Source organism: Dama dama, chromosome 3 (genome assembly GCF_033118175.1).
Source record: "Dama dama isolate Ldn47 chromosome 3, ASM3311817v1, whole genome shotgun sequence".
In the NCBI taxonomy this organism is placed as follows: domain Eukaryota; kingdom Metazoa; phylum Chordata; class Mammalia; order Artiodactyla; family Cervidae; genus Dama; species Dama dama.
The window spans coordinates 42,858,513-42,875,575 of NC_083683.1; the positions used below are offsets into that span (position 1 = coordinate 42,858,513).

Here is a 17,063-nt window from a genome sequence, read left to right on the forward strand (position 1 = left end):
CAGGAGATATTCTTGTAGCCTATTTTTCCTTTCTCCTCTGAGCATCTCACCCTGTGCCTGGCACCGCTTGGGACCTGGTAAATACCTGTTGAGTGATTCCCAAGGATACCAGTTCCATTTCTCACCTACCCGCAACCTCACCCCGAGTCAACAACTGGAAATGGAGAGCGATCTAGGCATTTCAGGGGAACCAGTGAGATTCCAAATTCTCGAGCTGGAATCTTAGATTTAGGAAAGGCGGGAAGTCTCCCACCCTTCTCCTCCTCGCCCGCTTCTCCGATTTCTCCCTACTCCTTCCCCTCCCTTTCAGAAGCTCAGGGCCATAAAAATGCAGATGGAGGATCGGTGTGAAATAACGGGCCCATATAAATCCCTCTGCCGCCCGCCTGCAAGATGGATTGGCCGCATTGAAATTCCTCCGCGAGGATAATTAAACTCGGGGCCTCATCCGGGCAAAATTACATTCCTGTAATGGCGTCGCTCGGGGTCCCGGGAAATTGCTCCGTGGGCTTTCAGCGGCGGTTTTTATCGCCGGCCGGGGTGTGCCTGGCTGCGGCTCGCCTCTCCTCCGGGACCGTAAAGCTGCTGCCGTGATTTATCCTCCCCTTCTCCCAAATCCGATTAAATGGAGGAGCTCGGGGCCGGGGCGCCGCGGGGCCCGGGAGCCGGGAGGGGGCGGCGGGAAGGACGGGGCCAAGGAGGGGAGGACAAACGGCCCCTCAGAGGGTGGCGGATTTGGCTTTATTTACAGCCGCGGCCTTCTTTTTATTTTTTTATTTTTTATGGGGGTTTGGTGAGCTTTCCCCGTCTTTCTTGTGCTGCGTTCAAGACGATGCCTGGACGGCCGAGGTTTGGACGCGAGGGGAAGTGGGTAGGCCTTGTGGACCTCCCTCCAAAGGAACAGGTCAGACCTATCTGGGACTAAAGCAGCCTAGAAGAAGAGGTGAGGGTCAGGAGGCCCCCTACTTTCTCCCATGGGGAAAGGACAAGCAAAAGGGGAAGAAGCTGAGGGGCCTCCATAAGAGCACGTCCTGGGGGTGGGGGACTGCTTATCTTAACTCGTGTAGATGAAGCCTGAGCAGAGGCCCTGGCATGCCTGGTTTGACCTCCCAACCTCACTGCTGGTCTCTGATGCCCTCTATTCCTTGACTGTCTCAGGCCTCAGGAAAGAATGCTTAGGGTCAGGGCTCTCGAGCCCTAATCATCTTTAGCCCCTATCTTCTGATTCCCTGATGCTGATTTTCTCATAGTTGATCACTGGAATAAGAAGAGGGAAATAAAAGTGAAGCCACTAGAGGCTGCTACTGCTGCTAAGTCACTTCAGTTGTGTCCGACTCTTAGTGACCCCATGGTCCGCAGCCTACCAGGCTCCTCCATCCATGGGATTTTCCAGGCAAGAGTACTGGAGTGGGGTGCCACTGCCTTCTCCGAGCCACTAGAGGCAACTGGGGCATTTTCCTGACTATCCGCCCATTGAATCCATAAATCCTGGGTCAGTGGCAACAGGCGTCGGGAATCCTGTGACCTCATTTTCCTTCTGCTAGATTTTGGACATTGAACCCCATTTCGATTGTATGCCATTTAACACTGAAATTCTGGACAGTTGGGTTTTCTTCTCATCCCCACCCCCGCAGTGTGATCGCGCATGCTTGGAAAAGAGAAGCAAATCCAAGATCCCAGCCGCTGTGCTGAGCAAACCGCAGGCCACGTTACGGATCGGCTTACACTGCGGAGTGCCCTCATTTCTCAGGCTCGGCCTGCAGTTTCTCCTCTCAGACGCCAGGTGGAGGGACTGGCTGGCTACCGCCACAGAGCTGGCAGGCGGCGCTGTGGTGCCTGGGCCGACCCTCAAGTTTGTGATCTCTCTATCCTTGGCGGAGCGACTCTTTGGTCCGGGCCGCGCCTGCGCTGAGCCTCCTTTTCCTATTCCCGCGCCTCCCCGCCCCTCTCTGTCTTCTCTGCACTGGGAGCAGGTAAGGCCTTGGGCCCTCGCGCCCGTGTTGCGCCGCGCACGCGCGCCGGACGCCCACCTCGCGTGGATGGTCTGAGGCCCTTACCTTGCGTGCTCCCACCTGGGTCCTCACGCCCTCCCTTGCCCCCGTATCCCCGCGCGTCAGGGCTGCCCCTTCCGCGTGCCGGTGACCTCCAGCCGCGCGGGCCTGGCGCCATCTTTGATGTCTCGTGGGTGGGGGGAGGGCGCCTTGGAGCTGTCGAAAGTCAAATCCCAGAGTGCTCATTTTACCTGTCGCTTGCAAACGCTCTTTTCTCACCCTTTTGCCCTTTCTGAGCTGTCCCAACCCCCAGACTCTCCCCTCCAATTTCTCCTTTCTTTTCTCATCCTGACTCGTGCTTTTCTTATTCTGAAACCTCCAGACTTTTGGCCCCAGGATCTCAAGTGTCGAGCAGTGGAGATTGGTGGATTGTCCAAAGCCACCAGTCCCTCTAGGCAGCACCCCTCGATTTAAAAAGTAAACCATGAAAGTGGTAGAAATGAACAGCACAGCCAAAGCACCCCCTACCTTCAGGCTGTGGACTGGGAGAGAGCTATAGCAGAAAAAAGGCAGGCTTCTTTGGTACCGCGTATCGTCTCCCAGTGACGTTCTCTTCCTTCCACTGCGGTGAAGCGGGACAAAACAAGTCGTGGGCTTTGTGAGGTTTTCCTTTAGAGGCAACAGGCCTGAAAAGCGGAGGGGCCAGCATGGGGTGCTACCCACTTGCCGGGTTTCCTGTCAAGGGGTTTACTGAGAGTCCCCAGACTCTGCCCTCAAGAGGAAAAGGGTAAGAAAGGGAACGATTAAGTAGCAGCCCTGTAACTCCCTGGCTGACCTCCACTGAGGAAGAAACCCATGAACCTGGGTAGTGCTGTTCCCCAAGGTGATATTGGTTAACAAGTGCAGACTTGGCTAAGTTTAGGTGGCCAGCAGAGGGATCACCGCTTCCTGCAGACTTCCTTCAGTTCCACATCAGGCTCTTTCCATATGTTATTTCATTTAATCCCTCTAAGAGCTATATTTTAAAAATGATGATATTGAGGTTTTGTTGCTTTGGGGGAAAAAAGTCTCCTTTTTTTAAGCTTAAAAGAAATTTTGGATTTTTGACCTAAGAAAACCTGAATAACCTGGCAGCAAAATTGGGTTAGACTTACATATGGGCAGAAATCAGAGTTCCGGAAAGGACAAGAGTTGAAGACATCCATTAATGTAAAAGTAACATTCTGGAACCAGAAGTTAATCTGGGAAAGTATTAGTCCAGCTCATTCAAGGAAGTGTCATTTAACAGGCCTAAGTAATTACTGAGTATTTCAACCTGTAGCATATTAGAAAGCGTTAAGAGTGAGAAGAGTTCAAATTCTTATTCTACCACTGCCATAGTTTTAAAACTTTTTAAGACCACGTTCTCCAAGTACCTAAGAATCATTTGGGAAGCCTCACTGAAATATAGAACGTTATTATTGTTTAGTCTCTAAGTCATTTCCCACTCTTTTGTGACCCCATGGACTGTAGCCAGCCAGGCTTCTCTGTTCATGGGATTTCCCAAGCATGAATACTGGAGTGGGTTGCCGTTTCCTTCTCCAGGGGATCTTCCCCACCCAGGAATCGAACCCGAGTGTCCTGCACTGTCAGGCGGATTGTTTACTGCTGAGCCACTAGGGAACCCCAAAATAGAGTACTTGGGCCTTATTCCCAGAGATCTTGACCCAGAAAGCCTTAAGGTGAGACCGAAGAATATGCATTTTTTTTTTTTTTTTTTTCTTTTTTGGCCACAGTTCATGGTCAAGGGATCTTTGTTCCCTGACCAGGGATCCCTGCAGTAGAAGTGCAGATTCTTAACCACTGGACTTCGAGAGAAGTCCCACATTTTTAATATATACACAGTCCCTACCCTCCTGTAACTAGTTCAGGTGGGCCTCCAACTGTACTTGGAAAAACCCTGCCTGTAGGTCTTTAACTCACCCACTCTTCTCTCAGTTCTACCAATTTAGGTACCTCAAGGGTGTTAGCATTGTTTAAGGTCTTTTTTTTTTTTTTAAGTCTTTATTGAATTTGTTACAACATTGCTTCTGTCTTTTGTTTTGTTTTGTTTTGTTTTTTGCCCTGAAGCATGAGGGATCTTAGCTCCCCAATCAGGGATTGAGCCCTAATCCACTGCCCTGGAAGGCTAAGTCTTAATCACCAGGGAAGTCCCTGTTTAAGGTCTTGAGGATACAGAATTGAATACCCCTTAGAATGATGGTGGAAATGAATACTTTTAACAGTCATTGCTAATTAGAGTAATGACAGAGTTCCTCCTTGATCTGCCTTATCTGGTTAATTAACATAGGAGATAAGTGTTTTGACAAATGCTTCCTCAGTCTGTCAGTTAAGTAGCTTAGTGTCTCTTTGCAGCCCCATGGATTGCAGCATGCCAGGCTTCCCTGTCCATCACCAGTTCCCGGAGCTTATTAAAACTCATGTTCATCAAGTCAATGACGCCATCCAACCATCTTATCCTCTGTCATCCCCTTCTCCCCCAGCCTTCAATCTTTCCCAGCATTAGGATCTTTTCAAATGAGTCAGCTCTTTGCATCAGGTGGCCAAAGTATTGAAGTTTCAGCTTCAGCATCAGTCCTTCCAATGAACATTCAGGACTGATTTCCTTTAGGATAGACTGGTTGGATCTCCTTGCAGTCCAATGGACTCTCTCAAGAGTCTTCTCCAATACCACAGTTCAAAAGCTTCAATTCTTCAGCGCTTTATAGTCCAACTCACATCCATACATGACTACTGGAAAAACCATAGCTTTGACTAGACGGATCTTTGTGGGCAAAATAATGTCTCTGCTTTTTAATATGCTGTCTAGGTTGTCATAACTTTTCTTCCAAGGAGCAAGCATCTTTTAATTTCATGGCTACAGTCACCATCTGCAGAGATTTTGGAGCCCCCAAAAAATAACAGTCTATCACTGTTTCCATTGTTTTCCCATCTGTTTCCCATGAAGTGATGGGACCAGATGCCATGATCTTAGTTTTCTGAATGTTGAGTTTTAAGCCAACTTTTTCACTCTCCTCTTTCACTTTCATCAAGAGGGTCTTTACTTCTTCGCTTTATGCCATAAGGCTGGTGTCATCTGCATATCTGAGGTTATTGATGTTTCTCCCGGCAATCTTGATTCCAGCTTGTGCTTCATCCAGTCAGCATTTCTCATGATGTACTCTGCATATAAGTTTAATAAGCAGAGTGACAATATACAGCCTTGATGTACTCCTTTGCCGATTTGGAACCAGTCTGTTGTTCCATGTCTGGTTCTAACTGTTGCTTCTTAACCTGCATACAGATTTCTCAGGAGGCGGGTCAGGTGGTCTGATATTCCCATCTCTTTTAAGAATTTTCCATGGTCTGTTGTGATCCACATGGTCAAAGGGTTTGGCGTAGTCCGTAAAGCAGCAGATGTTTTTCTGGAACTCTTGCTTTTTCGATGATCCACCGGATGTTGGCAATTTGATCTCTGGTTCCTCTGCCTTTTCTAAATCCAGCTTGAACATCTTTGACAAATCTTTTGACATGTTTTGACAAACGTTTCCTGGTAATTCAATAAGAGGATTGCTAGAGGCCCTTTCAGAGTCTTTTTTTGGGGGGCGGGGGGGGGTGGCTTGGCTATATGGCTTATAGGATCTTAGTTCCCCAATCACGGATGGAACCCATGCCCCCTACAGTGGAATCTCAGAGTCCTCACTGCTGGACTGCTAGGGAATTACCCTGATAGTCTTAAAAGGCAACATTTTTAGATCCAGGAAGTGAAGGCTTGAGAAGAGTTCCTTTTGGATAAGAGACTGAGGGGAAACTTGGGCAAAAGATGCTGGGAAAATTCATCTACAATCCCAACTCGTGAGGCTATGGAAAGAGATAACATGTCTTAAAGCTGGGACCAAGTGGCTTCTTGTTCAGACCAAGAGAAGTCACTTGATTATAAGGAAATATTGGAAATTGTGTGGAGGAAATCCTGACTTCAGGGTTCTCATTCCATCTCTGCTAAGACTTGAGGTCAGTTACTGCTTTCTGGGCCATTTAAGTTTTCCAGAGCACCTACTAATACAGCTGTCTTTTGATGAGCAAGAACAACACTTACACTGCTGCTTCTGTAATTGCAGCTTTCCTGCCACAGCCCTTCATCCCCTGAAAATGTACGCTTGCGCCAAGTTCGTCTCCACCCCCTCCTTGGTGAGTACCCACCTTTCCCAAGAAAGTTTTTAAGGAGAGGTGTTTTGTCTTTTGCTTCTCAGACCTCATGCTTCACAGTTGGGCCCTTTGCCTTGCTAGCCTGACGAGACAGTGAATGCTTCCTAGGCGTTCCTTGCCTTGTGTCCCATGAAGGCCAATTGATTTTTCTCATGCAGTTATAACAGAAGAGCATAAATGAGGATCTAGGCTAAGATCAGGTTATTCCTATCAGAAACACTGTGTCCTTGTAAACTGGAGCCCTGCCAGAAATGGTAAACATGAAATAAATTGCCTAAGTCAGACTGAGTATGAACTGTGTACAGGATCTTGTCCTGAGTGTCAGAGAGCTATAGCTAGGAGTTCCTTTGGAAGCTTAAATTTGGGTGGGAAGCTAAAATACACATAGGAAAAATATTTGATTCAAAAGCAACAGGATGGAAGAAATGAAAGAGTATTTGATAGTGGAGGCAATCAGTTCATTCACTCATAAGTGAAAAGGAGTGATGCTGTTAGTTGGTATTATTTATTGAGCACTTGCTGTGCCTGGCATTGAGTCTACCAGTTTATGTACATAATCTTATTTACTCCTCCAGTCGACCCTGAGATATGTTATTCCCATTTGATAGATAAGAAAGCAGGCTTAAAAAGATTTACATGACTTGTCCTAAGATCACACAAGTCAGATAGAGCTAGGATTTGAATCTAGTTATATATGACTAAAGCCTTGGCTGTTAACCACCATGTTGTCTATTTTGGAGACGCTGGCTTGGAGTTAGAAAAGACGTCCAGGAGGGGGTACATTTCCAGCATAGGTCTTTGTGCCTATTTTCCAGAACAGTGTGTTCAGGGAAAGATGTTCCAGTCATTCACTTCCTTCTAATGAGCTGGCCATTACCAGTATATGTGTAGATTTTTTATTGAGTGAAGTAAATGCTTTAAATGAATGATTCCAGATTCTCTTTTGAGATTCCAATTTAAGTTCTAGTGACTAAATGGGGCATCTCAGTAATAATTTGCAGTAGTTCTAAAACTCCTCTCCACAGCCTTTCTTGACCTTCTTGACCTTGTATTATTCCGGCTAGATCAGGAGAACCTCTACACTATTGAGCCGATCACTGTCTGCAGTGGTAGTAAGACGACCAGAGACACTGACAGATGAGGTACCTTAGGAGTGGGACTGGACCTGTGGGGAGGGGTGAGGGTGGGGATGGGGTGGGGAAGGGAGGGTTACCTGACAGAACCAGTAGGGGGAGTGCTGAGGACTCATGATACCATATACAATGTGATATATCCCCTAATGTTCCAGCTTTTGCCATTGGCAGCACATGCCCCTGTGTGCTGCTTGTAACTCCCATTTTACTTGATCTAGTGTACTGACTTGAGTTGGGATCATGTAGCCCAGGAAGATGATCTCAAGGCATCAGGAACAGGCTAGGGCTGTAGTCTTCCATTTCTAGACTGTACCTGAGTCATGAAGATATTTGACATCCACCTCTTGCATTTAAAAGTTCTGCTTGGCAGTAGAGTTTTCTGGGGAGTTAAAAGATTATCTATTTGGAGGAGAAATGATGGAAGAAAGGGATTAAATGGTACCGAAGTTTTCCAAAGCAAAAAAAGGATTTCCTAAAAACTTTCTATCTGCTGCTTCTTCACAGAGCCACAGCAGCTTGGCAGCAGTCCCCCGTCCCCTGACCACCGCACTTACTCCTAGCCGCAGCTTCCAAACCAGTGCCATTTCAAGGGACATCGACACAGCAGCCAAGTTCATTGGAGCTGGGGCTGCCACAGTAGGGGTGGCTGGCTCTGGAGCTGGAATTGGGACTGTGTTTGGGAGTCTCATCATTGGTTATGCCAGGTAAGATGGCCCCTCCATTGGCTCTCTGCCGTGCTTCCACAGGTCTGGGCAGAAATATTTGGGGTTCTGGAGCTGTAGTATCCTATGCAGTAGCCACTAACCACATAATGGTATTCAGATGTGAGTTTTAACTAAAAATACACTGACTTAAGTTTTGTATATTTTCAGTGTAGCTCAGCAGCCACATGTGACTTGTAGCTACCATTTTGGAAAGTTCTATTGGAGAGCTTTGGTTTAAAGTAGGAGTCAGCAAACTAAGGCAAGAGGTCTGTATTTGGGCCTGCCTGGTTTTGTATAGCTGAACTAAGAAGGGTTTTACATTTTTAAAGGGTCATGAAAATAAAAAAGGTAACAGGTTGTATGTGACCCGCAGAGCCTAAAATATTTGCTGTCTAGCCCTTTACAGAAAAAGTTTGCCACGTCCACCCCCCAGTCTAAAGCCTCAGCATAGTGGCTCTGCTACTGTTTTTCCCTGTCCCCGGGAATTCCCTTATCACTCCTGGGAAAACTGCTTCTGCATCCAGCCCCGGTGCTCCCTGACATTTGGGACTGTTTGGTCCCCAACAGCTCTGGGCAACTCAGTGTTAGAGCTAAATTAATCCTTCAGAGACCTGCAAGTTCTCTCAATGTCTTTGGGGAAATAAGTTTATTTTTTAGGATTTGTATGAAATAAGAAACTTCTGTGTCCACAATTCTGTTAAAAGCTAGTGTTGCTTCACTTTATCCATCAAGTCTTCTGGAGGTGACAGTAAGGGAAATAGAAATTATATATTGATTTTCAGAATTAGGAGTCCTTTATCCCATTTTGACTCATATTGTCTAAATATGACGCCCCCCACCCCCACCCCCAGGCAGTTTGTAGCCCAAAATCTTTTGACTATTTTGAAATAAGAGAAGTTATTTGTCCCTCTGATGTCCTTGTCCACTAGAATAGTGTTTTTCTAATTGTGTTACATAAAGCCCTAGGGTTCTGAGGGTACACCCCAGAGACTCTTAGAGAATGAAGGGGAGACCAATCAAACAAGACTTCCAGTTCCGCCACTCCATCACACTTTAGCTGTTACACATTTTGTATTATGGGGTTCTACTGCTTAAAGTTTGGAAATGCTGCTCTGATAGACCCTGCCTCCCAGAGATATCTTCCATCCTGGTTGAACCCTGGATAGTTAAATGTCCAGACCCAAGGAAGATGTGGTGATACAGTGGAGGAAGTAATGTTTGTACCTGGGCTGTGTTACAGAATTTTGGATTGTCCCCTCCCCCATTCATCTCTGTAGAGACCTTGATGGGTCAGAGCAAGAAATGGGGCATGATGGTGTCACCCTGAGAGACCCGTTACCTGAAATGTTAGCTTGAGATAGATTTTCCCTGAGCCCTCTTTTAATGTTTGTCTTTTTCTTTATATGGACTAGAAATTCAGTCTTCTCTCTTCCCCTCCCAGGAACCCTTCTCTGAAGCAGCAGCTCTTCTCCTACGCCATTCTGGGCTTTGCCCTCTCGGAGGCCATGGGGCTTTTTTGCCTGATGGTGGCCTTTCTCATCCTCTTCGCCATGTGAAGGAGACGTTTCCACCTCCCATAGTTCTTTCTCCTGTGTCTCGTCTGCCCCGTATGTTTCTTTTCCTGTACCTCCCCAGGCAGCCTGGGGAAAGTGGTTGGCTCAGGGCTTGACAGAAGGAAGACAAATAAATACTGTATTAATAAGATGTTTCTTGAGTCTCCTGTTATATTTCTTTTCCACAATTGGCTGAATGCCTTGGTGAAAGTATAAGGCCAGAGGTTAGTGGTGGTTTTAAACTCAACGTGGATCTGGGCTCACTTATTTTTCATTCTCTATATTGGGAAAGCTTTATTCAAATTAGTGCTCCTTTTTAATAATTTTCACTTGGGATAGCCTGTTACCATGGAGAATTGGGACAGAAGCAACATACAGTGCCGGTTTAAAGTTTTGACTAAAGTGGTTGTCTGTTTTCACTGCCACTATCCTGGCTGATGTCCTCATTGCCACCCACTGGTCTATTGCAATAACCTCTTAATTGGCCTTCTGCCTGCCATCTGTACCCTCTGGCATTTACTTCTACCCACCACTGCCAGGTTAATCTGTAAATGTAGGGCTGGTTCTGCCATTGACCAATTCAAAAATAGTCTGATTCAACTTTCTCAGCTTATGTCTTATTCCCATTACACTCTACCCAAAGTGGACTGTTTTGTCATTTTTCACTTTCCTGTTTTCCTGTCCTTACGTATCTGCAGGCCTTGAACTTTGTCCATCTCTGTGTTTTCTTTGCCTGAATCTTTAGTCACTTTCCTCTTTTTTTCAAACTTTCCCTGTTACCCTGAAAGACTTACTTTAAATGCTACCTCTTCCATGAAGCTTTCATCTGGTCTCCCTCTACTTTCAGTCAAACGAGCATTAGTCCATATAAAGGACTATAAAGCATGCTGCGTACTTTATAATGCTTACTGTGTGTGATAAATGTGGGCTTATGTACACGTATGCACAGATGTGTGCCTTATCTTCTAAGTTAGATTGTTAGTTTCTTGAGGCAGGGACTCTGTCATACTCGTATCCTTAGAAGTATCTTAACATGACACATCTCAGCAGTATCTCAGTTAAATTTTCAATTTAATTGTCTAAACCAACCACCTCACTTCACAAGTGACAGAACAGACTTTGAGATATCAAAGGACTCTCCCAAAGAATATTTATTAGCAGAGCTTGAGTGGGAGCAAGGGTCATGTCTCAGTCCAGGGTGTAAGACTACCACACTGTTGGTCTAGTTCTCTTCCAGTGTTGCTGGTGATTGCTGTTTTCTCAAGCCAAAAAGAGCAGAATAAGCAATGATAAGCCTTTTTCCTTAAAGATGCCTCAAGAGGGACTTCTGGACAGGGGTTAGTATAAAGGTAAAGGATTGTTATTTTCTCAAGGCTAAATTTCAGGGTCTTTCCTGGTGGTCCAGTTGTTAAGAAGCCACCTACCAGTGCAGGGGACACGGGTTCCATCCCTGGTCCAGGAATCTGACATGCCTTGGATCAGCTAAGCCTGTGTGCCATGACTATTGAGCCCACAAGCTGCAACTACTGAAGCCCATGCTCTGCAACAAGAGAAGCCACTGCAATTAGAAGCCTGCACTCGCCACAACCAGAGGAAGCCCACATGCAGCAACAAAAACCCAGTGTAACCAAAAATAAAAAAAATTTTAAAGGGCTACACTTTAGAACTGCCCTGATGGCGCAGTGGATAAAAATTTACCTGCCACCGCAGGGGACATGGGTTCCATCCCTGGTCTGGGGAAGATTCCACATATTGCAGAGCAATAGAGTGCACATGCCACAACTAGTGAGCCCACATGCCTAGAGCCTGTGCTCCTCAACAAGAGAAGCCATTGCCGTAAGAAGCCTGAGCTCCGCAACTAGAGAAAGCCCAAGCAAAGTAACAAAGATCCAGCACAGCTAAAAATGAATTTTTTCTTAAGTCTTTTTTGAAGAAAAAGGTTAAACTTCAAGTAAGACTTACCTTACATATGCTTGAAGTTGGGTATAAAAGTCCTTTCATGATAATGTCGATGATCATAACACTTTTTTTTTTGGTTCAATCAGTAATTAAAGCCTAGAGCAGACACTTGACTCCACAATAAACTGATGCTTAGGAAGCAGGTCACCTCAAATTATTCACCCTGTCCTTTTGCTATTGTCATCAAGGATTGAATGGGATCCTATCCTCAATTTGCTTCTAGATTGCTATACTATTCCAAAAAACTATACCCTACTGCACTTTGGGGCTCTAGGTGGACCTCACAAGAATAGCTCCTCCAGCCTTAAGTAGGTACAAGATATGTACATATTTGGGGATGATGAATAGTGCTCTCTTTGGTTTGTTCACGTAAGTTTGAACCTCTGGAAAGGGCTTCTTTGCCAGTTCTGTTACCAAGTAACCAGATCAGAATCATCTGTGTTTTATTTTTCTCCTTGGTCCTTTCTTTGGGATTAAAACTGACTCCTTAACAACTCAGGTGCTTGGAGAGAGCACATCTGGTGGCCCACGTGTTCTTGTTCTCTCTGAGGTGAATGATGAGATGGTGCTGCAAGAAGCTTGGAAGCAAATTTCTTAAGGAGTCGAAGCAACCAGGATCCTCTTAGTTTCAGGTCCCAAGAGGTATCTATGGGTAACCCAAGTTGCCAACAATTTGGAGTGGAGGAGTGCTTTGTTTTAGTAGAGACAGGGTGCAAGAGCAAATTTTCTGAAGATCTTTCCAGTTTTGATAACATGCAATCAAAGCTTTCTATTTGTCCTTGTAATTTCAAAAAGATTGCATGATTTGAAATTAGGTGTTATTGTAATCTTTCTTCTGCCCTGGGCCACTGTGATGGTGGTCAGATCACTAATAAATAACTCTAGGTCTTCAATTTCTCCCTATCTATTAAATCAGGATAATAATTTTCATCCAAAGAATTAAGTGCATGCACACAAAGGTGACTTTGGGTATTTGGAAAGGATGGTGCCTTGAAAGATCAATGTATATTGATTATAATTTGCTTTCTCATTCTCCATGAAACTCAGAGCCTGTTACAGGCATTTTACACAGTTTCTTCCCCTTGTGGTTGTCAAGTCTGGCTATAAAGCACCTGGAGGAAAAAAACCCCAGGGATGCTGAAGGCAGCAAGTCTTGGTTTCCCTCTTTCTTTTTTTAAATTTTTATTGGAGTATAGTTGATTCACAATGTTGTTTTAGTTGCAGATGTACAGTAAAGTAAATCAGTTACACACTTACATATATCCACTCTTTTTTATATTCTTTTCTCATATAGTTGGTCCCCTCTTACATTTCAGTTTCCCCAATCATCAGTTGTGTTTCTTCAGTACCAGGCAAAAGTGTCATCCTAATTAGAAAAAAAGGATGTTCTTTGAAAACCATCTACATGCTAAATAGTAATAATGAAAAACCCTGTTCCAGCTTGCCTTCCAGGATGGATTTATTACTTTGAGATCTTCTTGGGTCACCAGGATGAAAAAGCAGCTCAGGAACAACCCTGGTGTTTAGCTGAAGTTGGTACACAGGAACATAGAGGCTGCTCTGTGTCTTAATCTTCATTGAAGAGAAATGAGGTGAAGGGATGGATATCTACCTTGAATCCTGAAGTAGAATATGTAAGAGGAGTACAGGGGTATAATCCTGGTCCTCCGAGTTTTGAGCAATGAAATTCTCTCTTAGTTGAGCCATATCTAAAAAGATGCACTTTCCAACATGTATTCTTAGGACAAGCTCTTGGAGGGCTTGGTGTTGACACCATTTGATGAGGAAAAACTGAAGCTTGGCAAGAGTTTTTTTAGTGCCCAAGCATTCCTCAAAATGTCTATTATTGACCATTTACCTTAAGCCACTGTGATAGGACATTGTGACCAAAGTAGCCACTCTAGAGGTAGCAGAAGATAGAACGGGCAGGACACCATGGATGAGGTCAGGACTCTCATCGCAAATGCTTGGCTTCTCTCATTAGTATATTACTTAGAGTTTATTCCCACTTCCTTCTCCCCTGCATCCCAAAAGAATTCCCTTTCTTTTGAATAAGTGCTGTGGCAGGCAGAATTTCTTAAATGACCCCCTAAAAATACTCTAATCCCCAGAACCTGTGAATTTGATTAGCTATCGCACCTGTGGTAATGTTTGGGTTTTTTTTTTTTTTTTTTTTTTTAACTTGGCTCATAGAGCAGATACTTTATTGAAAAATTTATTGGTTATTACTACCAGATAAGAGGCAAGATAAAACCTACTTCTCATTTGCAAAAGAGTATAAAGTCAACTCAAAATGGCTGTGACAAGTGTGTATGTTATGTGCCTTTATTCCAACTCTTGCCAAGAAAGCTTTTTTTCCTTTGGACATTTTTGATGATTATAAACCAAAAAACAAAACAGGAAACAGTACTGATAAGGACAGGAAAGAAAAATAGGTTTAAAAATAAAAATAGGGATATTCAAAATGATGGCTTCAGTTCTATCTCAATAAGGCGGTCTAAAGACAGCTCTGGCAGCAGTCAGCAGTTCAGGTCGATCATACCTTCTGGACTGGTGGTGGTTCAGTCCCCACAGTCCTGGAGTTATAAGGCAGCAGACTGCAACCTTGAACCTCAGTGCAATTGAGGAGTGCAAGCATACTATTTTTTGTTGTTTTTAAATAATGTGACAACTCCCAACTGAATAACAACCAATATCTGACACCGTGTCTGAGATGCCACTTATACTCTGCTGTAAAGGGCAGTTTTGAAGCACAGTATCTGAAAGTTGGATAGAAGTCATTCCTCTCCTCCCTTCAAAGTAGGCCCCGCACTCCATGGATGGAGGGGGCATGAGCCTGACCAGAGGCTAAGAGCCAAGGAAGCAACAAAGCAGGAACCCAGAGAAGGGCCTGTATCCCAGTCCTCAGTTCTGGTCCAGTACACAATGAAGACCCACCAGGCAGCCAGAGAATTTGAAAGCAGAGAGGTAGTCTTGTTTTTTATTCAATGAGTGACCTATGCAATTGCCAAAGCCACTATGTACAGAGAAGAGGCAGGGAACTTTATTTCTTGGTCTCTTCCTCCTGGGACAGAGTCTTAATAATTTCCTCCTTCTTGGCCTGAAGCCACTCCACGGCGCTTGCGGACTTCCTTGGTCTTAGACCTTCAGGCCTCAAGCCTGTTCCGCCAGAGGCTTCTTGCGGGCCTTGTCTACCTTCAGCTTGTGGATATGTTCCATGAGAATCCGCTTGTTTTTGAACATGTTACCCTACACCTTCAGGTATAGGCAGTCAGTCTTCTTTGATTCACAGTATTGTCTGAGCGGCCAGCGCAGAATTCTCATCCTCTTCATCCAGGTTACCTTCTTGGGCATTCAAGCATTAGCAGTACCCTTTCGCTTAGCTATGCCCATATGCCTGCCTTTCCAGCAAGCCAAGGTGTTTTTCTGGCATCAAGCCCATGAATGGACAGTCACAGGCTTCCGGATGATCAGCCCATCTTTGATCAGCTTCTGGATCTGCTGGCGGGAGTTGGCATTGGCGATTTTGTTAGTCTCATTGGGGTCCAACCAGACCTTCTTTTTGCCACAACGGAGGACACTGGAGGCAAGCCTCTTGTGAAGCCTGAGCATACTCATGGCTGCGGCCACAGAGGTGAAAGGAAAGCTGTGGTAATGCTATATATGGCACAGCTGACTCAGATAGGGAGATTACCTGCATGGGCCTGAACTAATCAAGTGGCCCTTAAAAACAAAGAGCTTTCTCAGACTAGTGGCAGAAAGAGAAATCAGATTTGAAGAAAGAATTCGATACACTGTTATTATTGGCTTTGAAGTTGGAGGGCACCATATGTAAGTGACTTCTTCCGTCTGAAATTGACCCCTTAACCAACAGCCAGCAAGGAAATGGGACCTCAGTCCAACAAGTGCAAGGAACTGAATTCTGCCAACAGCCTGAATAAGCCTGGGAAGTGGATTCTTCCTTACAACCTCTAGATAAGAGCCCAACTCAGTCAACACCTTCCTTGACTTGGGATCTGTGAGACACAAAACAGGAAATGTGGGCTTCCCAGGTGGCGCAGTGATAAAGAACCCGCCTGCCAATGCAGGAGACGCAAGAGACGCAGATTCAATCCCTGGGTTGGGAAGATTCCCTGGAGGCGGAAATGGCAACTTGATCCAGTGTTGTTGCATGGAAAATTCCATGGACAGCGGAGCCTGGTGGACTACAGTCTGGGAGGTTGCAAAGAGTCTGACATGATTGAGCACACACAAACAAGAAATGTAATCAAACCTGCCTGGATTTTATGATCTACAGAAAGTAAGATAATAAATGGAATTTGTTTTAAACCACTGAGTTTATATAGTTTGTTATGCAGCAATAGAAGGGTAACACAAGTGCAATTTTCCAGTCTGCAAAAGGAGTGTAGTTTCATCTGAATCTTGCGTTGAAAGGAATTCTCAGGTTGACTTATCTGACCCTCTGCCTCCTAACTTCATTGACTCTAACTTAGCTCAAGAAGGCAAAGCAAGGAAAAATCTTTTAATTTTATTTATTTACTTACTTATTTGCCTATTTATTTATTTTTTGGCAAGACCATGTTGCATGCAGGATCTTAGTTCCCTGACTAGGGATCAAATCTGTGCCTGCTTGGGTGGAAGCATGAAGTCTTAATCACTGGACCACCAAGGAACTCCAGGAAAGACATATAAGCAAAAATTGTATGCCTATAGCTATTTTTACTATAGCTATTTCATTTGTGTGAGGTAGGTATTTTTCTCCAGTTTTAACAAGTGAGAAAACTAAGACTCAGATTCAAGAATGATGACTTTGTTCTAGAGATTACCTAGGTGGAAACTGATAGAACAGAATAGAAACCATGACCAGAGCTCCTTGCATTATGCCACACCATAAGGTGTGGGGGCCAGGATATCATTGAAGGAGAGGGAAAGATGAATCTGGACAGTTTTTTTAGATTTCTCAGTGAAGGAAATTGATCTGTTTTTCTTATAATTATCATCTCTGTGGTTAACTTACAGATAGGTAGCATTTGCCTACCCTTGTGTTCATTTTATCCACTGCTGGGTAACTTTCTTGCCTTCTGGGTAGGCTCAGTTCTTACCCCAAGATAGATATTTTTTTAACTATTGTGGATTAGAACCTTCCAGGAACTGCACTGCTGCTTTTAGAGAAACCAACTCTGTAGATCTTGCTGGGGAGGGTGGTGGTAGGGGTGGTGTTTGTATGTATGTTGTGGGATGATATCTATGCCTAACAGATTTCCATCCCCATTGCAACCCTGAGGCTTTTTGATCCACTTCTTCCAATATCTGGAGCAAGGACTTTTAAGTTTCCAAAACATAGCTGCAAAGGGTAACAAATACCTAGCCCATAATTCCCTCAACAACAGGAGGATAGTCAATGGGGATTTAGCTCAGGGAAAATCTGTACAATGCAAAAACTCATAAAATTTTCAAAAACAGCTTAGCCTATGGAGTTGACCAGATTGAAAGTCCCAC

General features: G+C 44.7%; 1 protein-coding gene and 1 pseudogene across 1 annotated transcript; one reads left to right on the plus strand and one right to left on the minus strand.

Moving 5' to 3' along the window:
- Window positions 1-1,842: 1,842 nt before the first annotated feature.
- ATP5MC2 (ATP synthase membrane subunit c locus 2) lies at window positions 1,843-9,756 on the plus strand. The gene is made up of 5 exons (XM_061126636.1): window positions 1,843-1,973; window positions 6,128-6,197; window positions 7,280-7,357; window positions 7,853-8,052; window positions 9,494-9,756. The coding sequence occupies exons 2-5, from the start codon at window positions 6,159-6,161 to the stop codon at window positions 9,606-9,608; spliced, it is 432 nt and encodes a 143-aa protein (XP_060982619.1). The 5' UTR covers window positions 1,843-1,973; window positions 6,128-6,158; the 3' UTR covers window positions 9,609-9,756.
- A 3,930-nt stretch (window positions 9,757-13,686) lies between these two features.
- On the minus strand, window positions 13,687-15,425 carry LOC133044832 (large ribosomal subunit protein eL19-like; annotated as a pseudogene).
- Between the last annotated feature and the right edge of the window lie 1,638 nt (window positions 15,426-17,063).

Excerpts from the sequence above, each read along its gene's own strand:
- ATP5MC2 (XM_061126636.1), top strand. The coding sequence starts at position 6,159 with ATGTACGCTTGCGCCAAGTTCGTCTCCACCCCCTCCTTG. Across the intron at positions 6,198-7,279 it reads TCGTCTCCACCCCCTCCTTG|ATCAGGAGAACCTCTACACT; the intron begins GTGAGTACCCAC and ends TATTCCGGCTAG. Across the intron at positions 7,358-7,852 it reads CAGAGACACTGACAGATGAG|AGCCACAGCAGCTTGGCAGC; the intron begins GTACCTTAGGAG and ends GCTTCTTCACAG.